Raw genomic sequence first — 21,680 nt, 5'->3', positions numbered from 1 at the left:
CATCTACACCCTAGAAAAGGGGTTTAGGAGGTGTTCCGCTTTTTAAGAAAAGTAACTTTTTGAAAAAAAAGGCAATTTTAAGCTCAAAAATCATGTGTTTACCCAAATAATTTTTCTACCAATATGAATCTTGTTTGATAGATCTCATTAAGATTTTTTAAACGGCGAGGCTGGTCTCCGGTGTTTTGTACGGCAGTGATGGCTGGAGTGGTTAGGGTTTGGGGACTGGTTTGGGTGGGCCGGCCCTGGCTTGGGCCGGGTTTAGGTGTTTGGGCTTTCCTTGTTTATTTTGGGTATGGATTGGGCTTTATTGTTTCTCCTTGCTAAGGATCCTGTCGACCCTCAGGTGTTTTGGGCTTTGACCTTGTGATGTTCATCCAACTCTTTGTTGGATTCCCTTCCCCTTTTTTTATTTTTTAATAAAAATTCATCTTTTGCCAATCAAAAAAAAGATCTTTTAAACGGTGCAAAAAAAATTGAAAAAATATTTTTCATTTTCATTATATTTGAGTTTGAAATTACCTTCTTTTTCCATAAAGTTCTTTTTGGCGAAAGTGAAACACCACCTTAGCCGGACAATGGAGTTGAACCCATCGGCGTTTGGCTGAGAGCCGACATGGAGAACTGCAGCTCTTCTCTAATTTCCAGCCGTCGTTCTCCGGTTGCTGATGGCGTCCGTTCCCCTTCTTTTCAGAAGAATTCAAAGCACTTAGGAAAGAGTAGTAAGTAGTTGACCTTGACGCTCAAGTTGTTAATCAAGACCCTGCAATGGCGTGATGTGATACATTGCTTGGTTCTGGAATGGAGAACGCAGAGGATGATGTCCAAACAGCAAAGACAAAAAGAGAAAGGGGAAAAGAGAGGATTCAAATAGGATCGGTTGAGATTCATTCAAGTTCGTTCAAGTAGTTCATCATCTTGGGTTTCCGAAATAGCTGAACACAAGGCTTGGTCCAGTATGTATCCTTTTTACTCTCAGTTACGCATCCCGGGATCCGTAAAATGATTGCAGATTACTCAAAGGCTCATTTTTCTGTCGAAATGGAAAGGAGAGTTGCCCGCAGAAAAAGGGTTTGCATAGGGATCAAACATATATAGAAAGATGCAAAAGAAATTCAAATTGAAAGAACCCATGACTCCGTATTATTCAAACGAATCAAACCGCAAGGAAAACATTACAAATTAACAAGTTTTAACTCGAAGGCCGAAATGCATTACTGTACAATCAATTCAAATTACAGATTCTACAAAATTGGAGAACTATTATATCTAACCGCTAAACCTTTAATGTGATCGGTAAAGAATTTTATTGAACTGCTAACCGCTGCAGATGATCCAGAAACGTCTCAAAGCTAACATCATCTGTGAAAAGGATTTCCCTTTCAGGAGCAGGCACATCGGAGTTGTATGTAGCAGAAGGATTCAATTTCGCCAGCAGAAAACGGGCCTGCAAAAGCGCATGAAACAAAACATAAATCAAAGTTAGGCGTCCTCACTGTTATTTATAATTAACATCACAGGTAAATCTAGCCATGTCATATTAACCCATGAAAGAACAAAACAAGGACTGATGCTCAATAACGGTGACATGTATTTTTAGGGTTTTTGCTTGGAAGATCATATAGTTAACAGCCTATTTCTATAAACTAATAGTAAAGGGTTGGGGGCTTGGCTTGAGAACCAAAGAAACTAATAGGCCTAAAAATGAGCTTTAGATTTGTTTGACAGAAAAAACTTTCTTTCCTTTATTTTCTACAGCAGGGCTGAACCAAATAAATAAGAAAAAATTCTGGGCCAGACACAGCTGACCAGGCTCCTTGGTTTCCAATCGGCTCCCTTTTATTTTGATAACAAAGAAATGTCGTCCCCAGAGAGATTCGAAGCTCTCGCGGGGAAAGGCTGAAATCAAGGATACGAATATGTTATAGATCAGGCCATGATTTAATAACTGAAGAAAGTAACCACCAAGTATTGCTACCCACAGTAGAATATCAGTTGTTGCTCAACACTTTTATTCACATACTATAAGATTACTGACCTGGGAACCATGTTGATCACAAATAACCATACGGGGCACCGGGAATCTCTCTTTAAGTATTGCATTTGCATCGTCGTGAGGCGCTTGTAGCAACTGGGCAAACACCTGCAAGGATTGTCGAGCTTCCATAAGCAAGCTAGTCATAATGAATGGAAAAGAAACGAAGCAGAAATAGACCAAGTAAATTCAGCATGTCCAAGGATCCAAGTGTACAGTAAACTTTCTTCTACAACTTAGCAAAAGTACTAAACGGGGGTCCCCTTGTACCATTCTTGAAAGGGATGTGAACAAGAAAGCAACCAGTGACCCAAAATAGCCTTACTTACAGAACAACACAACTCATGACATGAAAACAGATGAAAGAGGCGAAAGATGAATTAGAGAGGACAATTGATAATTAAATGCAAATATATATATATAAAGCAACCAGTGACCCAAAAAAGCCTTAATTACAGAACAACATAACTCATGACATGAAAACAGATGAAAGAGGCGAAAGATGAATTAGAGAGGACAATTGATAATTAAATGCAAATATATATATATATATATATATATATATATATATATATATATATATATACACACACACACACACAGACACAGTCCGGATCAAGTCCACACCCTTACGGTCCGCACCTCCCATTTTCCGATTGAATTTCGATGATCCGAACCGCTCAATGTGTTCAGAACGTGATTTTAAGGGTACTCGCGAGAAATCAGCAAAAAAAATAACCGGGAAGGGCTTGGTCTGAGCAGTTTTTTTTTGAACCGTTCAAAAAAAAACTACTCAGATCAAGCCCTTCCCGGTCATTTTTTTTGCTGATTTCACGCAAGTACCCTTAAAATCACGTTCTGATCACATTGAGCGGCTCGGATCATCGAAATTCAATCAGGAAATGTGAGAAATGGGGAGGTGCGGACCGGAGCTCCGGTCCACACCTCCTGACTTGATCCTGACTGTATATATATATATATATATATATAAAAGTCATGAGGTAGCCGTTGCTATAAACATGTCCACCTCTTTGTTACATGGATCTTTCATTTTGGCTCAAGTACCCGTGCAGATGTGTCCGACACCCGTATCCTTTTGGACACTCGGATCCTCTAATCGTTAAGATACTTATAGAAAAGGAATATCAAATTAGATAGAAAAGCGATATTTCGAGTATTCAAGAAATAGGGAAATAGCAAAAACATAATTTTCGTAACCCTTTCTTGTTTAAATACATTTGTAAACATAGTTTACAGTACATAGTACATAATCTGAGAAAATTATGCAATATATAATACAAACATGAGTTCAAGACGTGTCCCCGTACCCGTACCCATACCCAAGTTGGGGACACATATCCACGTATCCTAAGATTTAAGTTTAGGAAGGTCCGACGCTTGGACTTGCACCCGCACCCGAGTCCTTGTAACATAGGTCTGCCTTGTAAAGCTGATTATCTAAAATTAACTTGATTCATTGAGTCAACATTCCGGTATAGATTACCACGTGTTCAGGCTGATTGTGATATCCAGCCTTCCGCCACTGAGCAATAGTAGATCCATGAAATACGACGACGGTAAAATAAGAATCCAAAAGTAGTATCCTATCAGCAGAAATGGCAGCCACATCAAGGAGAGCTGGTTCTGGAGTGGAATGGAAAGAGTAGGAAATCAATGAAGGTTGAATCATCACAACAGAGTTGGCAACATTTTCCCGGTTAAGGATCATTCTAAAATATGCTGTCTCATCCGGGCTGTTGTTAAAAACCTGAACCAAACAAAGAACATGCCACAGATGAGAAAAGAAGAAAATTTTACAGTGGATCAGGTATAGTTGTACAAGCAAAATATAAAAGATGCAAAAACTGTAGCATTAACAAATAAAAGATCATATACCTGAACAAACTGAGAACGTCGTAAATGGAAAATAAACTGAGGAAATATTGAGAACCGTGGAGATAAGCTGAAAGAAGAAGGGCTTTCCTTTTGGTACTCTCCAAACCGAGAACATAGATGTATTAAGGACTTATCCAGCCATCTAATAGGGTCAAATTCAGCCTGCATAGCAATTTCATTTTTTGATTAAGAATAGGCAGAGGAGTCGTGAAAAAGGAAATATAACATGTTAGAGGATAGCCCCACACGAGAACACCAAATAAACATGCTGTAAATCCAATCATCAATCATGTTGCAGGAACACTACAATGAAGGTAACTTTCCCCAGTGTGCACAGAAACGCAGAGATACAGTAGTTGGCATATGGTTTTGAGTGAGCTGATGCTTGTGATGATTTTCATTGCATTAGAAGTCCCCAGCCGAAGACTGGCATCCTTGCCATTTTCTTTGTTAAGGACTGCCGGTATGCTTTTGGAGTACCAATTATTAATCACAAAGCAAAGGATGCTGGAAGGGGTAAGATTAGTTACAGATCCACCCTTTGCATTGCTTAGATGCAGAGTCTAATCATTGATTCCGACGCAAGGAATCCCAAGCTTTTTACTAAAACAACAAGCGATGCCCCAAAATTGAGAAGAAAAGGACCTCCATAAGTGACTACCTTAGCAACCACAAAAAAGAAAAGAAAGAAAAGAGAGATTCCAACTTCCACAAAGGGAATAGAAAGTATTTAACAGGGAAGCATGTGACAAATGTCCATCTGTTTTGTAGAGTAAAGAACGGAGTGCGGCATTAAGCTATATCCATTGAACTAAAAGAAAGGTAAAAAGAAGAACAAAAGGCAAACACGTATAGTAATAATAGAAATGGTGGGGAAATTGAAGGCCAATACCTCCGTTTCCATTTTGAAAGAAACTAGGCGTGCCATCACTGCAGCAGCAGCTTCTTGGTCAAATCCAGAAATTAAGTCCTATGATGTATCAAACAAATTCAACATTATTACAATTATAATTGACAATAAACTAAAGAAACAACTTCTTGAAGCCCACAATAGAGAAATAGTATTCTACCATAGTATTATAGCACATTATATGCCAACAAGGAATAGCAATGACAAAGGAACAAGGGACTTTAAAACATTATGTTAAAAACATCATTTATAACCCTGCTTTGTTACATATGATTTTGTGAAGAGAAAACAAAACCACTTTGGAAGGATTGGGGAACCAATTTTTGTGTTTGCAAGGCACACTGGCATAGTACTCGTCTCCACGTACTGCACCTTTTTCTTTATCCTCTTTTGTTGACTCTTTTAGGGAAAGTGAATACTAGTAGCAATAGTGACTTTTGGTTTTGTTATGCTTACGTTTCTAGATAAAACTACTTCAGATCCCAAAAGATGGATGTAGAGCTTATAGTCCTAATTGAAGGCAGTGTGAAGTTCACTGTTGTCAACTCTATGAATTTCTTAGATTTCGTCTACTCAAAGATAACATCCACCATGTTGGTATAACTTATAAGTAATGGATATATTTGTATCTTGAATGTATTTCTGCTTAACGCATTTGTTAATACATGTGGATAATAGGTTTATGCTTTGAAGTCCCATCAACTCACAGGACTCAGTTTCTCATGCCAATACAGTTAATAAACTAAAAAGAATAGTTGAAGAAAGAATACGAATGAACAAAATATGATGGTTGTAGAAGGAACATGGCCTTGGGTGATTGTCTGATTGTGATCACTGGCCGACCATGACTGTATTCCTCCTTTAGGCTTATACCAAAACAAAGAAGCATGGAGCTAGTCCATCTAAAGACGCTACCTTTCATGGTTTCTATGCAGAAAGCAAATAGTTGCGATTCACAAGCACTGAGCGAATGAATAAGCCAGCATATAATCTAATGAAGGAAGATAAAACAAAGCTTCCTACCTTTCTCAGAAACAATAACGTCAGAACAGAAATAAAAATTAACAAAATTCCTTGCCTGTATGCTTCCAGGTCCAGCAACCCATCTCCTGGAAAGCGTAGTCGTACGAAGTCTCATTTGTCCGCTACTATGCTGATAACTGGAGAGAAAAAAAATCAGTAAAAAACTTCCATACTATGGATAAGCATAAGTTAAATAAGAGGTTGACGACTTATTTCTCAATAAACCATTAGTTCCAGTCTCGTACTAAGTCAAAAATTGGAAGTAGAATTGACTGTTGGCTGATTGATCAATGGCTTCTGGGCTGTCCTTCTTCACCATTTCGAATACAAGGCATAAGGATGTGGCTTTGTCCAGGCCACACATTTTCCATGCAGTGGTATTTCCCTGACCAATAACAGTTTCAGAGGACAAAGGGCCTTTCTGCACAAAACCACACGGCACACTCCAACCAGTAAGAATCCTAACTAAAGCCAGAAAAAAACCATGTAATAACCTAGGCTTGGCTATACCTTTTCAAGAGATGCACAAGGACCAATAATACCCTGAACTCTGATATCCTTTGAGCAATTAACCTCAAATATACCACTGCAAAAAGTTTATAAGTAAAAATCATTTTCATGTAATCTCTAGCTCGGATTACACCAATAACCAACTGGTTTAAGGAACGTGCAAACAACTCAGATTTGCTCCATGACATGCAAGCAAATCAACAGAAACAAATCAAGTTCGAGAGAGCACTGAGTACAAACTTAAGTGCATTTGAATAAAACTGGTATTAACCATCACTATATATGCTTGATAAGGAAAGAAAAATGAGAAAGAACGAAAAAGGAATAAAACATCTGCGCCACTCTTTCTCCATGGTTGACACTTGACAATGCATATGATCCTGTCTGGTGCTTACAGTCCGAGTTTAAATTTCCAAAAAAGTCAACAAACTTTCAAAGTAGAGTTGATGCAAAGTGTTAACTCGAACGACAAACGAGAACTTTTGGAATCACCAAACCGAAAGGTGAAGTTTCACATAATGTTGAGAGGTCATTGATGATAAACATGACTGCTAAATTATCTTACAAGACATAGTTGAAAGACAGGAAGTCTTCAACCAAACCTTACTTTGATGAGAGACCAAGATCGTAGTCACCAGATTGGAAAACACGTTTAAAAGAATCCTTGAAAACTGAATGGCCAAAACTTTCTGCAAGCACAACAAGCCCCCCAGTTCTTTCAACCGCTACTTTAAGTTCGGCAACCCCAACCTAGCAAGTAGCATAAAGTCATGGAAAAGAAACACCTGTTCATTCCTCAGTTTTATAAGAGCAAGCTCAAAATCATGAGAACCTACCAAAAATAAAGGTCAGACGAATACATAACAAGATATTGTAACAAGAAGAGACATTGTTAGTCGGATTAAGGACCAGCACAAGCCCAATCATCAAACATAGGCGCACACAACAAAAAAAAAAAAAAAACGATAACACGCACCCTATCAAAATGGACCACATTACCCAAAAACCAAGGAATAAATTTGAATCCAGGCTACCAAGTTGAGAAAGAGTTGTGTTAGTACACTGTAGTGCAAATGTCTGAGAACATGCTTAAATTAATGATGCCTAAACCCGAATCATGTTTCCACCATCAAAAGAAATCGAAGTCCGCAAATGATTCATGCAATCGATAGGCCATTTACTTGCCCGTTCTTCAGTGACTTTGTGTGTGTGTGGGTGGGTGGGGATTGATTGGTCACGCCTTAGTCAACCTTTGGCTTGACTAAGTTCACTTTAAGGCCAGGCCTTAGTATCAGGTTCACTGGATAGGGGAGAAATAAAGAAATCTCTACACCCTCAATAGCTAAGGATGATCACTTTTGGTTAAGTTTGCCAAATTATAGATTTTCTTTATCAACTAAACCATCAATCTTCAATTCTTTTTTAGTTTGTGGTCCAACCTGAACAAGGCTTCAGCGTTCTCTCTTAAGAAACCTTTCAGTCAAAAGATGTTTCATTTAACAAAATCAAAAGACTCTAAAGCATCCACCTTTGTGAGTTCTCTAGTTTTCCTGTAAGATTTTAGCATGTGTTGTATGGTGTATAGAGCAATCAAGGGAGGTTATATGGAGGGTTTTGAGGTAGGTCATTTGGATAGCAACATCTAATGTCTTGTTCGTCGGCACCAAGATTATGTTTAACGAGGTGAATGCAGCACAGATTGGTAATGTGATATGAATTCTCATGTTTCTAACCGATCTCAGATCTTAAACATAACCTGGGTCTTGGGGAAGTCAGAGTTTATTCTGATAGGAGAAGTGACTTTGAGCTACTGGCATCTATCCTTTGGAACAAAGGGGGATCTCCAGCATCAACTGCCATTTACATGGACATGCCTTTGGTTTGCTTCAGTTTGGGATCTAACAGTGGAGATAATATTAAGGATACTGGCGAGGTCGAAGAGGCAATTCCTTTCAAAAGAAAATAGGCCCACAATAATAAAAGAATGTTTTCGCGTCTTGGGTGCGATATTTTCGATCAGGTCTTCTTAGGGAAGTGCTGAAAAAGGTTCACTGGTAAGAGGGATAGGTGGTGGAGAGAGATGATGTCCTGAAGTATGGATGCAAATATGCAAATGGAAGGAGTGGAGTAGAGGAGACATTAATTGTGGGAATAAAGCACTGAGATTAGTTTGAGCAATACTCTAGCAGGATGTTTCTGGATGGGACGAGAGTGACATTTTGGCTTCATCATTGGAATGGAAAAGAGAGGTTTGCATATGCTTTCACATTGGCTTATCGTTGCAACAACCAGAGAGACGATCATTTGTATAGAGGAGGCCCACAAATAATCGAGGACATGTTGTTATGGGAGAAGATTGATGAGGTTAAGGCGCTTCCAAGTCGTTATACAATGCTGTGATTGGTTAGTTTGATACTTCTATGTCTTGAAGAGCCAACACTGGTAATAAAGGGACCTTCAAAGTAGCAGTCTTTGTTTGGTTGAGTCACATTGTAAAATCCCCATTTCAAATAAATCAGATCATCCTATTCAGAGAGGCATGAGTTTATACGCTGATGTGTTTTTGACAACCAGGAACTGGTTTTGCATCTGCAAAGAAGATGTTGTGAGTGATCTCATTCATTGTCATGTGGAAAGGGATTATTGAATGTTAGAGCTCTCTTGGTTTGGGTGTTGCGCACCTTCTCTTTCAGGTTAACAAAGCTTGCAATGCCATCATCAAAATTTCCTTTCTGTTTGATGATCCCTCACGCCTAATGGGGAGAGACGAATTACATGTCTTTTGCAGGAAAGATACTCCCCTGTATATGTTAAGTAATCTTTAATTTACTCATGCTCGTCAAAAAACCTGTTGTGCAGTGTTTTCTACATTCAATAAATGCATATTTTGTGATAGAGAATAACACAAGACATACAGTCCTCACTATATCTGCATGAGATCTTAAATACAAGTAGTTTAGATAATCAACATTGCACACTAGAATGACAAACTTAAAAGCACATAACAAAAACTATTACTATCTCTGCCAAGCAAAACTTACTCAAGTAAACCAAAGAAATGGAATGGAAATCGCGCACAAGTGAAAGTACACAATCAAGTTACTGAGCTGAAAATCGAGGGAAAGATTAGGAAGGAATATATACCTGATCAAGAGCACAAGCAAAGAGATCAAGTACATGCCCTTGATGTACAAGCTGTTTCGCAAGTCCCTCGTAGAACTTTACCGCTTTATGATAATAGGGAGCAGAATCTTTATCAAGGTCCTTGTGAGATCGTACAGGTTCAGACAAATTTTTCCCTATAATCTGAAAGTTTTGGATGCCAAACAAATCATTCAGCATTACATAATGACTTTCCATAAGCCGTGTAATATTCAACCAAAAAAAAAACATAAAAAGAAATAATGTGATCATAGCATCTAGATCCATCATGCATGCAATAATGTTGTTATCCTCTCTCAGGCTTTATTTTCCTATAACATCAAAAGGCATAATCAGCCAAGAGGACATGGGAAAAATTTGAAAAAAATCCTTCAAGGCCGTTAATTGGGAAGAGAGGTTCTAGCTCGACTCATAGTGTGGCCATGGACCCCTGAGGGTGGTATTCCATAATTTCATCATTTGTTAGTACAAAAAAAAGCAAGAAATAAAAAGAAAAGGTCAAACTATAAAAGGACCTATACAACCCCCCCCCCCTTACTCCAAAAATATCTAACAGGTCAAAGAATTGACTCAAAGTAGGGTTGCACTCCCTAAACTCCCAACTAAACAAGTAGAAATCAAAAAACTCTTAATTTTGAACAATGGCCTATCCTCCCCGTCAAAATATCTACACTTCTACTCCCTCTAATTGACCACATCAAGCACAGTGGGATCGTAATCCATAGCTTCCGTCTTCTTCTACCCACTCTAGCTCCATACCATTCTCCACCACCGTCCCATAAAAAATCCACGACATGCGCCACAAAATAAGAATCGCATTCCAAAGCTCCTTGGCAAATGGACAATGAACCCACCGCCTTCCAAGGGGATGCTGTTCTATTGAGTGGACAATCATATCCACATTGGAAGCCTAAAACAAAGCCTAAGGCCTCGAAACCCTAGAAAAAAGATGTGAATTACCCAAAGAAGCATGTGCCAGTGAAACTCGAGGTCAAGTTTCCAGCAACAAAAATGCTATTCACACAACAATCCAAACACAACACCAAACACAACTTCTCACATACATGTGGGCTCCACATACATGTGGGCTCCACACACAGTAGTGTGCATGGAGCCCACATGTATGTGAGAGATTGTATGAGTTGTTGTGTTTAGATTGTTGTATGAGTAGCATTGTCCAGCCAGCAATGAGGGGGACCAGGGGGTAAATGTTGTCAAAAACATAACAAGTGCTGCTGGAACTAATAAACCCACCATTGGCATATCAATAGTAAGTCAGGACTCAGGAGAATAATTAAATCCAATCTAGGTGTGAATAAATCTCTTCAATTATGTGATTAAGTGCGATATTTTTCTTGCTTCAGTGGTATCAAAAAATTTTTTCCCAGTGGTATCAAAAAACAGTAAAGAGAAATATGTTAACTGAGCAGCTGGTTTATGTGCTTCACTTAACGGAGAAAAGAACCCAAGATTGGAGAAATACTTACTGCACCCGGCCCTTCTGTTGTGGGCCCACCTGTAAAAGCCATGATTCTAGCCCCAGAACCTGGAACACATGCTCCCAACAAATGTGCAGCGACACTCAATGCCGTGCCAGTACACCTTGTTGCCCTTTGATCTGTTGGGACAGGCCAAGGATCTTTCTGAAGCTCTTCCAATATCTAATGAATTGGAAAAGAGAAAAAGAACAAAGAAGATAAAAGAACACCTTGAGTGATGCCAATCAAAGCAAAAGAAACATAATAGAACCACGTTTGCAGTTTTACGTCCTATTCTTTCAAATTCTGATGCAATGAAATGCAAAACTGTACAAATCCCATCACTATGATCATACCATTGACCAATAATAGCAATGCACGTGAAAACTAACACTAAAAGCCACATGATTGTCACATATCGATATTACTGTCACCAACTTTTTCAATAAATTGCATCAAATAAAATTGAAACTATACCAAATCCCAGAAAAATTCCAGGGCATTGTTTGGTTTACTGGAATGAAGCTGGAATTGGAAGGTCATTCCAAAGGATTTTGGAACAGATGAATGATCATTTTCTTTTCCAAATGGCATAGAATGATGATTCTCCTTGCACTATACATCCTGTCATTTTATAGCCGACCAAACAGTACCTAAATGCCATGCTTGTGGTTGCAATTACTACAGTTACCATAATCCATATGCATATCCAGAAAACAAGTTTGACATTAGACTAAAGGGCTCCCACTCGTAAAGTTTAACCGCTCCCCTCTTAATATTGCTCTATGCAACTCTTGGCAGCTCAATCCAAGTTTTGTTTCTATTTTTTTTTTTTTTTTCTGGTCAAGCAGAAAATAAAGTTTTGTTTCTATTGTTTCTACTTATGTAGCTTATTTTCAGCTCATAATAGTTCTTCGTGTTTTGTTTGTGCTCTAGACAAAATTTCACATCACCAATAAACCAAAAAAAACAATGCATATGCAATGAAATCAGGAAAGAGGGAACTGTACCGAGTTCATCGCAAACTCACACTCTGACGCAGGCAACAAGAACCGCGAAATGCTCTCCTGCGACAGCCCATCCTTCACCCCCGCAACCACCCCGGTCGCAGGCCTCGCCCTCTTCACAAAAAAACCCATCTGCTCCATAATCTGATCCTTCGTCACCTCCTTGGACCCCTTAAACACATACACCTTAGGCACCTGACCACAATCACTCATAAATGTCATCTATAGTTATAATTGCATCCCTGTCCATTTGAAAAGCAAAATGAAAATAGCATAACGAAAGATCGTAGTAAAGAATTACTTTTTTAAAAATTCTTAGTGCTCTAAGAGCGGCCAACTTGCCTAGGCGCTTGGAGGTGATGCAATGCCTAGATAATCAAAATAGCATAACAAAGATCATAATATAACAACATTACTTTTTTACTGATTCTTAGTGTTCTACCTAGGCGCTAGGCAGCGATCTGACGCCTAGATACCAACTAGTCGGAGCCTAGTCCACATCCAGGCGCTAGGCGGTGGTCCGATCAAGCAGCCGACTAGTCGGCGCCCAGTCCTCACCTGATCAAGCAGCCGACTAGTCAGCGCCCAGTCCTCACCTAGGCGCCCCTTTCCCGTTTGGGCGAGTCTTGTATTGTGCAAAAACAATATTCGGCGAAATTACACAATTCAAAGTTCTTTTTAAAACAAAAACACCACTATAATTCTATTAAAAATAATTGTGAAACGTGGGTAGGGCGGTACCTGCCCAAACCCTAATTCATGCACGCAAACATAAGTCCCGAACGTGATCAACCCGACCATCGAATTCTCCGGCAACAGCCCGACAGCCTGCGAGACCGACGACTTCAGAAACCCCACCTCCTCCTCGATCACGCACGTATCCACCACAAACAGAAACACGGGCGGCACCGACGACCTCTCCGCGGGCGATGACTCGTACTCGATCGTGGTGCACTGGGGGTAGAGCTCGGCGGGGAGGTTGTCGTCGGAGATGGAGTGGTAGTGGGGGGGGAAGTGGTTGCGGGCGAGGCAGAAGGGGCAGATCCAGATCTTGGATGCGAAGTCGACGATGGAGAAGGGGTTGAGGACGGAGCGGCAGTTGCGGCAGCGGAGGGGAGCGTAGGGGAGGGTTGGGGTAGTGGAAGGGAGGGGCTTGAGAGGGGTGTAGAGGGCGGAGACGGGGATGATGGCGTTGGAGGAGTCGTGTTTCGTGCCCGGGATGACGTTCCAGGGCATCCGAACGCCGTCTTGGGTCTCGAGGTCGAGGAATTCTGTCATGGTTTGGGGGAGGGGAGAGAGAGAGAGAGAGAGAGGAGTTTCCAGTTACCAAACCAGTGGGGTATCTTGATGAAGTGAGCTGGTGTTGAAGCTTTTTTCAGTTTAGTTTGCAGGGGTTTTTTTTTCCCCCATTTTTTTGTTGAAGTGCTAGCCGTACCGACCAATTTCAAACCGAAACCGTACCGACGGCCGCTCCGGGCTGTCTCCGGCCACCGGACAACCGATCCGACCCGTTCAACAATTCTAAAAAAAAAAACCGAGGGGCCTTACGCGAGAATAAACGGCATCCGATGTATGTAGGGTGGTTAGATCGAGTACCCTATTTTTCGCGTATACATATATAAACGAGTATACACGAAAAATAGGATACTCGATCTAACCACCCTACACACATCGGATGCCGTTTATTCCCACGTCGGGCCACTCGGTTTTTTTTTTTAGAATTTTTGAACGGCTCGGATCGGCCGTCCGGTGGCCGGAGACAGCCCGGAGCGGCCGTCGGTACGGTTTCGGTTTGAAATTGGTCGGTACGGCTAGGATTTCTGTTTTTTGTTTATGATGCTTTTTAAGTATTACTAGTACAGTACATCTCTGTTATGGTTTTCCAATTGGGCCTAAATTCTTGTTTTCGTTTGTTTTTTTTTTTCATTTTCTTAAATTTTTGTTGGATTTTTGCTTTCAAAATTTTTTTTTTAAATTAATAGTGTGTCTCAACAGGATAAAATCTAAAAACTAGAAATAACAACCAAAAGCATCACTAAGGTCTAAGGACGGAACAAATATGAGATGTTTTTTTTGTATGTATATGACGCTACAATGAAGCCTTTGTATATGTATATGACATCCAAATAAAAAATCAGCTGCCAACGCCTCCGTTTCCAGATGTCATGGTACAACTCTTGATGAAGGGCTTGTACCTCTAGGGATTGTGAAGCGGCGGACAAATAGCCAAACGACTTATGTCGGGGTGTCGATGCGCTAGGTTGTGAGGGAGGTGTATGTGTTTGGAATCCGCTCCAATATGTGGTGGGTTCGATTGATGGGCTCGAGAGATGCGAATTCCTCCCAAGTTTAGGCCATGGGGAATTTGGTTAAGGGCCATGGGAAGAGAATTAAAAAAAAATTAGAAGAAATACTTTGGTGAATTGAACACAAATGTAGACAGGGATATGGAGACGAGATATGACAATTCCCTTTTGTTCCTTTGGTAGATACCATAGATAGATCTATTTGTTTGGTTGCTTAGAAAACTTTTTTTATCGGCAAAAGATAATTTCATTAATTTCCGTGCAAATACAAAGATTAAAAAGACAAGGGCAATTTGAAAATTAAAATTACTATCTCTAAGAATACCTGAGACCTAAACGTTGGCCAATGACCCAAAAAACCCTAATAAAGATCTTTGTACCCAAAAGCCCCATCCCGGCCACTGGCCTAAACTGCCATACGGTTCTATCAACTAATCAGCTGCCAATAGTAGACACCTCAAAGCTGCTACCGGAACCCGGGGAAATACAACCCTAAGTAATCTCTAAATATTCCTTTCTGTTTTTCAAATTTTTCCCAGCAATCATATATATATCATCATAACATTACTAAACCAAAATATTCTGCCTCATGACCTATTTGGTCACATCTAGATCTTCAAATAACTACCAGGGACAGTGGATCTAAACCAATAATCACTTAATCAGGAAACCCACGACTCCACACTCCACAGTTACCAACCTCAATGACATTTCCACCATTTTCCCACAACTTTTCTCAAAAACCAAACAGGACCATTACCCAAAACCTAATCTTCATCATACATTTCTTTAAACTCTCCATTTTTTGCCTACTAAAGAAAAATTCAACAAAACGTATTGAAAACAGTCCAAACTTCTGATTATTTTATTTTTTATAAGAATTATCGGCCAGGGCTGAATCCAAGAAATCTGGAATATTATCATGTTCATTTGTACCATATTGAAACTGCATACCATTGTGATTATTTCCCATGTCACTACCGATAGTGAAAATGTGTAAAGTTCCACCGTTGAAGTCATTAATTTCGTGTATAGTCAAGAACAGATTAGGTGCCAAGATATGAATACAGCATGTACTTGGTGAAATTTCTATTTCCCCCTAATATGATCTGATATCTTTAAAATTCCAAGTTAAGGGTCACAATGACGCTGTCTCTGTTGTTTTGGAACTCTCCTTTTGTTCACTAAATTGGGGTTTTGTGTTTTCTGCTCAATAAATTGCGGCTTTGTGTTCCTTCTTTGTTGAATTAGTTCTGAATGATAACCCTTGTTATGACCTATATATCTGAGTTACCTTTTTCATTTCTTGACTTTAACATGTTTGTAAAACAATGTATTCATCTGAATAGTTTTGCTTATCAAAAAAAAAAAAAAAATCAAACATATTAATATACTTCTTTGACACTGTCTTTCGCTAATCCCAAAAATTCAAGAATTTTTTGCAATCCAATTTGTAAGAATGTTTTGATGATTAGATAAGACTATACACACTTCATGAATTTATATTAGGTGCACATACACAAATTCGTTCTATGCATAGCACATGCACTGCACGGGCATAGCACGTGGATTGCACGGGTATTTTTTTCTTCTAGTTTTTTGCATATTCTAGAGGAAACATTAACATTTATGAGGCCCATTTTTATCTTAATACACATTTTAACAATTATTTTAACATGCAATTATACTAAACCCATTGTGAATACTCTTATTCAGCTGACAAAGTAGAGCAAGTTTTGAACAACATATCCATTTTCCTGTCTTGACTCTCTTCTTTTGAGTGATGATATCTAAAAGCAACGTGTCAGTACACATTTCACCTACAAAATTAAAACACAAACATTCCACACACTTGATGCGAGAGTAGATAGGTACATAGCAAGTAGCAAAACAAACGAAAATCACAGGATCTCTATGAGACTCTCAAGATACCATAAATAACTTGATGTAATTGTAACCCGATGAAGGTATGAACAAAAAAAATGTCATTTTACATGTAACCTTTTTTGTAATAGTTCAACAAAAAAGACGCAAATCCCTTGATTTACCGGCCAAAACTCTCGATCAAAAAAATCATATAGCCAAAACTAAATTGGTGACGAAATGCATTGTAGTGGACACATTGATACTGTGTATATCTTAAATCTTCAAGAAGCCAAACCAATTTTATTGAATATTATTTACACTACGAGTATTGGTCACTTTGAATTCGAATGGTAGTCACACCTTTAATCTCCAGTAAAAAAACAACAATCCAGCTAAAAAAATCATCTCAAGCACTATAATAATGAAATTCTACCAAATGCGGCACATACGCATCAATCCTCATCTTGGTCTCCATAATTCCTCATGCTTGGAACCTGGCTTCTTCTCTTGGAGTGGTGGTGGCGCCTCTCATTGAAATTTAACCTTCCCGTATCCTTGAACTGACGCCTCTCTACCGGATCAATCACACATTCCGGTAGTGGGGTAGAATACCTTATCGTATCATAACAGTACGAGTAGTACATGTAATTCTTTCTAAATTTCTTCATGGCCACCCGTTGTTTAGGCGTGACACTAGCGTAATTGTTGTTTTCTAATTGATCGTCTTTCTGAGAACAAGCGGAGGCCAAAACCTCTTGAATGGGATCAACAGCGCATCCATGGAGGGCAAGGTTGGTGAATTCAGCCACGAACGGAGCGTACTTGTAGTTAACCTTGTACTTGCCACCAGAAGTAGCCCAATTCGAAGCATCCCATATGGTGGCATACAATGACATTGGTTTAGAAGGGAAGTCTCCGGCCATGGCATCACTTTGTATTTCACGAATCGGAACCTCATCTATATAGAAGCTACAAAGGACAAATGGTATAAAGGAAAAAACTATAAGGTCCTAAAAGTTAATTTTAGGGGGACAAATTAATTAAGAAGGGCAAATACAAACCTTTTCAAAAGAAACAAAGAAATAGGAAAACATGTCGTATCCAAAACTTTTGTGGACGAAGAATGGCAAATACAAACTTTTGAAAAAAGAAACGAGGGTCCTCTCCAAAATTTAAATAACTTTATCTTAGCCTATTTTCAATCAAAATAATCTTATGCTATGTCCCTCCTTTATAGTATTCATGGGTCTGCTTTTAATGCATAATATATATATATATATATGGACAAAAGAGAGAAGATTTATTAATTCAGAAGGAAAAAAAAGGAAAATGATATTGACACTCTAAAAATTGATGCAAGCACTCCAAAATCAGTGTAATTTCAAAGCCACTCTCATTTATTTTTTGGAGTACCTCTATTAATTTTTGATGTGCCAATATCATTTTCCAAAAAAAAAAAATGCCTAACATCGATCGGAAAGCAAAGATCCCCATGTGACAGAATGCATAAAAGTCCACAACTCGGACAAACCACAAGAAATGGGCTTTTATTGCATGCTTATATACTAGGGTTGTGTACGAACGTATACATATACACTTTCGTAAGCATGTATATATTTAAGTAAAAGTCCATAATCATTAATGAACGTTCCATTAATTCATTCAACTGGTCAAATTTGGAAATCAACAAAATCAGCTGAATTTTTTTTTCTAGGGAGTAGGTGGCCGGGGTTTGAAATTACTCACGTACATGATGTTTTTATTGGTCCATAGGATGCTGTAACGGTGGAACTCTTTGGAGGGGTCAAACCACAGGTAGTATCTCTCTTCTCTCCCTCTGCTTGTGCTTCCATTTCCATAAACGTTAGTCTGAAATCTCCACCGTTTTCCTCTGATATTTCCCAGAAATTCGAAGTCCAATTCATCGTGCGTTTTCTTGAATACGTCTCCATTCGTCGTCTGCAAATCCACGTAGACAAATAAATAAATGAGTCCTAATTCGATTCAGTAACAGAAAGATTAATTTTTTGATGCCTTGCTCGGACCAAGCGCTGGAGTAATTTGGTCCATTCGTTCGACTTCTGAAGGTGTTTTCAAGCAATATATTCTCTTCGTCCTAATTTATTTGTCAAATTTCAACATATGTGTCCTTTAAAAAATTATCAGTACCTTGCAATATACGATGTTTTATATGATTTAAAGGATTGTGTATTAGAATAAACTGATATCTATCAAACTTGATCCATATTACATATTATAAATTGCAAATTGTAGACAACTTTTTAAGAAGTCCCAAACAATGAAAAGACAGAAATTAATAAATCGGGACGGTAGGAGTACTATACCAAGCAACCTTTCGTTCTGGGGCTCTATGAAATACATAATTTGATTACCATATATAGGGTTGCGATAGAGAGAAAAATTAGGATTCAAATACTAAGTTGTTTTATTATATATATAGATACGGGATCTTATTCTTAGGCCACCTCCTCTCAAGCAAATTGAACGTCTAGCCCGCTAATCTCCAACTTATGCCATGCTCGCTAGAGGCCTTTGACCCAACGACATCGGGATGCAAGCGAAGTTTTGAGAGAGAGGAAGTTAGGAATTCATCTCCTCTTCTAAGATATCAACAAAATTATCTGAACAATACTGAATTTCACCGATTAAAAAAAAAAGCCGATACTAAAAATTATTCCATGCTCACTCCTGGTCTTATCTGGTCAACTCATATTTATTTTTGATAGACCCAGACTTATCTGGTCAACTCATATTTTTGATAGACCCAGACTTATCATTTTCACAGAGCTGGTCCTAAGGTAAAACAAGTATTGCGGTCGCTTTAGACCTCAAAAAAATCTGAATTGTAAGGGCCCTCCTACTTCTTTATCCCTTATTATAGTCCAACAAATGAGATCCTATTTTTAATTTTCGCTTTAAGCCCCCAAAAGTCAGAGCCGGCTTTGCATTTTCAACACATAATTCAAAACGGATACTAGTTTCAAGAGATAAATTACCATGTGTCCATACATATTTGTTGAAGTTTCTCTTTCTTTAACAAGGTTTTTGGAAACAAATACTAAGGCCCTATTTTCCAAAACTTTTTTGTCCTTTTGTGCGTTTTGTTCGTCTTCTCTGAATTTTTATTAGATTTGATCTTATTTTTTGAATTAGTTATCAATCTCAACAAGAGGAGTCTAAACATAGAAAAATTATGACCAAATTAATGCAAAAAAAAAAGTTCACTAAAGAAGAAAAAGTAATAAATAGCTGTATTTTTTGTCTAAAAATTCGTCTTATGAACTTATTCAACATCGGTCTATATTTTTTTTTTTCTCTCATTGAGACGAATGATTAACTCTAAAAATTACGACAAAAAGCTCAACAAAAAGTTGCGAAAATTTTTAAAAAAAACGAAAAGGGTTTTAGACAAAATTTTACAAGAATGGAGCCATAAACATTGGAAAATGATATTGGCACTCCAAAAGTTGATGCATGCATTCTAAAAAACAAAGAAAAATGGCTTAGAGTTACACTGATTTTGGAGTGCCTGCATCAATTTTTGGAGTGCCAATATCATTTTCCTAAACATTATTTCCTTTGAAATTTGACGCTGTACATAGGGATTTGGACCCGAGAAAGAAATAATAACAGTACGGTAAAATATTTTTTTTTAAACATCCCCTCTTAAAGAGAGAATAAAGTAACCAAAAATGAACTATACCTATTCAGAAAGGTCAACTTTCCTTATACTTACCGGAAAACACCCAAAAAAAAATTTCCTTATAATAACTTTTCGCGTAATATTTTTTTTCCATTTTTTTTCCCTGGTTGCAAACAAAGAGAAGAGATGGAAAAGCCAGTATAGGCCATGATCGAGATAACAACCATTTTTGAGAGAGAGAGAAAGAGAGGGAGGGGGTACGTACGTAGAAGGCGACGACTATGCCGGCGGTGTATTCCGATGGCAACTTGATTCTAGCACTGAAGAAGCCATGGTTATATAGGTCAGAAGACTTGAACCCAGAACCTGTAGATATTGAAACAAAACGGTACAACCATGAAACTCAATCGCATACGTATACATGAAAAAAAAAAAAATGCATGTATTCTCAGTTTGTGTAGTCTCATATGCGTTTACATGCATCAGAAGAAAGATAAGTGCTGGCCTGTGTATTGGTTGAGGACAAGGCTAACACTTTGATCGTCGGATGATCGGACGACGTTGCCGTCACCCCAAAGAGGACTGAAGCCTTTGTTGAACGGGATTGTGGTCACGTTAAACGCTCCTGTTGCAACGTAGACAAGATGGGATAGGAGGAGAGAGAGGAGCGGTACGAGACCTTTGGAGAGAGAATGAAAATTTTCCATTTCTTTTGTTGTGTTTTGTTTTTGGAGTGTATGTCAATATATGGAGAGAGAGAGAGAGAGAGAGAGAGAGAGAGAGGGTCAATAATGTGATTAGGTGATTGGCTTAAAATACCTCAGTTTTAGTTAGGGGCAGTTGGGCAAATGATGGATAAATTAGGGACAAGATTAATAATTGGACCTTGATTTGTTGAACAACCTCTTTAACAAGGAAAATGAGTATGTCCAATGGGGTGACCCCACCCCACGCTAACAATAAAAGGGTAATTGTTCCTTCGCCCTTTTTTTTTTATTTTTTATAGTACTCCTAAAAACTTCGAAAAACTCTGAGAAAAATTTTTACATCGGCATTCGGCACTTCTCTAATCCTCTCAATTAAACAACCGGGGTTAATTCAGTTGGCCAGGCCCAGGACTTCTGCATCTCATTAAGAAGTCAAAAGTTCAAATCTTTTCACCTGCTTGTGGGTATTCTTCTGTTGGAATTATTTGTCCTCCTAATGGGAACTTGTAGTTGGGTTGGATTTATAGAGTTTGAATTATTGAGCTTAGTTATCTCGTGGTTGCCTCTCGCCCCTCTGCTAAATTCAAGCTCTATGATTATATATATAAACAAGACAAATATGGTAACAGCGTTGTAATCTGTGGCTTAATCAAAGATCATTTCTAAAGGAAATTAAGGAAAAAAAAATTGGACGTCAATAAAGGAGGAGAGGAAATCCAAAGCATTATTTGTAAAGGAGGAAAAGAGAACCTCAAATTGTATCTTGATTTGCCTATGGAAATATATATATATATATCTAATGTATCTTTTCAAATATTTTGCAACAACATCGGGATATATATTATATTTTCTTCTTTCGATTCGATCGGGTTGGCTAGAGATCCTAAAAATATTTCAGTAAATTTACTGATGCAATTTTATACCTTCACTAAAAAACAAATATTACCTAGCTGCGTGATCTGACCAAGAAAGACATCATTAACCCTAAGATTACCATGTAGCCTACTTCTATTAGCCATTTTCAAAGGACTTATGTAGTTTTAAAACTCCCGGTATATAATTATGGAACTTGGCCAATCCATTAAAAAAGAAGAAGAAACAAGATTACAATATTTT

At 38.4% G+C, this 21,680-nt stretch overlaps 2 protein-coding genes and 1 long non-coding RNA gene across 3 annotated transcripts; all 3 read right to left on the bottom strand.

Annotated features, from left to right (window-relative positions):
• Nucleotides 1–1,120: 1,120 nt before the first annotated feature.
• On the bottom strand, nucleotides 1,121–13,423 carry LOC131334186 (protein transport protein SEC23 C). The gene is made up of 13 exons (XM_058369095.1): nucleotides 12,763–13,423; nucleotides 12,025–12,216; nucleotides 11,024–11,197; nucleotides 9,519–9,680; nucleotides 6,982–7,124; nucleotides 6,375–6,450; nucleotides 6,110–6,285; nucleotides 5,920–6,001; nucleotides 4,824–4,901; nucleotides 3,932–4,093; nucleotides 3,540–3,803; nucleotides 2,039–2,143; nucleotides 1,121–1,447 (listed from the first exon to the last, which is right to left on the bottom strand). The coding sequence occupies exons 1-13, from the start codon at nucleotides 13,297–13,299 to the stop codon at nucleotides 1,307–1,309; spliced, it is 2,292 nt and encodes a 763-aa protein (XP_058225078.1). The 5' UTR covers nucleotides 13,300–13,423; the 3' UTR covers nucleotides 1,121–1,306.
• Nucleotides 13,424–16,460: 3,037 nt separating this feature from the next.
• On the bottom strand, nucleotides 16,461–20,639 carry LOC131334184 (probable xyloglucan endotransglucosylase/hydrolase protein 30). The gene is made up of 4 exons (XM_058369093.1): nucleotides 20,363–20,639; nucleotides 20,123–20,223; nucleotides 17,944–18,152; nucleotides 16,461–17,162 (listed from the first exon to the last, which is right to left on the bottom strand). The coding sequence occupies exons 1-4, from the start codon at nucleotides 20,562–20,564 to the stop codon at nucleotides 16,646–16,648; spliced, it is 1,029 nt and encodes a 342-aa protein (XP_058225076.1). The 5' UTR covers nucleotides 20,565–20,639; the 3' UTR covers nucleotides 16,461–16,645.
• LOC131334185 (uncharacterized) lies at nucleotides 18,648–19,649 on the bottom strand. Its single transcript, XR_009202080.1, has 2 exons — nucleotides 18,943–19,649; nucleotides 18,648–18,902 (listed from the first exon to the last, which is right to left on the bottom strand). It is a non-coding gene; the product is annotated as an uncharacterized LOC131334185 (long non-coding RNA).
• Nucleotides 20,640–21,680: the final 1,041 nt, after the last annotated feature.

Source organism: Rhododendron vialii, chromosome 7a (assembly GCF_030253575.1).
Source record: "Rhododendron vialii isolate Sample 1 chromosome 7a, ASM3025357v1".
Classification (NCBI taxonomy): domain Eukaryota; kingdom Viridiplantae; phylum Streptophyta; class Magnoliopsida; order Ericales; family Ericaceae; genus Rhododendron; species Rhododendron vialii.
Note: the sequence above shows the minus strand (reverse complement) of the source record. Positions and strands in the feature narration are given on the sequence as shown.

Coding starts and splice junctions, on each gene's coding strand:
- LOC131334186 (XM_058369095.1), bottom strand. CDS start 13,299: ATGACAGAATTCCTCGACCTCGAGACCCAAGACGGCGTTCGGATGCCC. Junction 11,198..12,024: donor GTGAGTTTGCGATGAACTCG/GTACAGTTCCCT, acceptor CCAATTCATTAG/ATATTGGAAGAGCTTCAGAA. Junction 9,681..11,023: donor CAACAGAAGGGCCGGGTGCA/GTAAGTATTTCT, acceptor CAAAACTTTCAG/ATTATAGGGAAAAATTTGTC.
- LOC131334184 (XM_058369093.1), bottom strand. CDS start 20,564: ATGGAAAATTTTCATTCTCTCTCCAAAGGTCTCGTACCGCTCCTCTCT. Junction 20,224..20,362: donor TGTCCTCAACCAATACACAG/GCCAGCACTTAT, acceptor CAATATCTACAG/GTTCTGGGTTCAAGTCTTCT. Junction 18,153..20,122: donor GCATAGTCGTCGCCTTCTAC/GTACGTACCCCC, acceptor GTGGATTTGCAG/ACGACGAATGGAGACGTATT.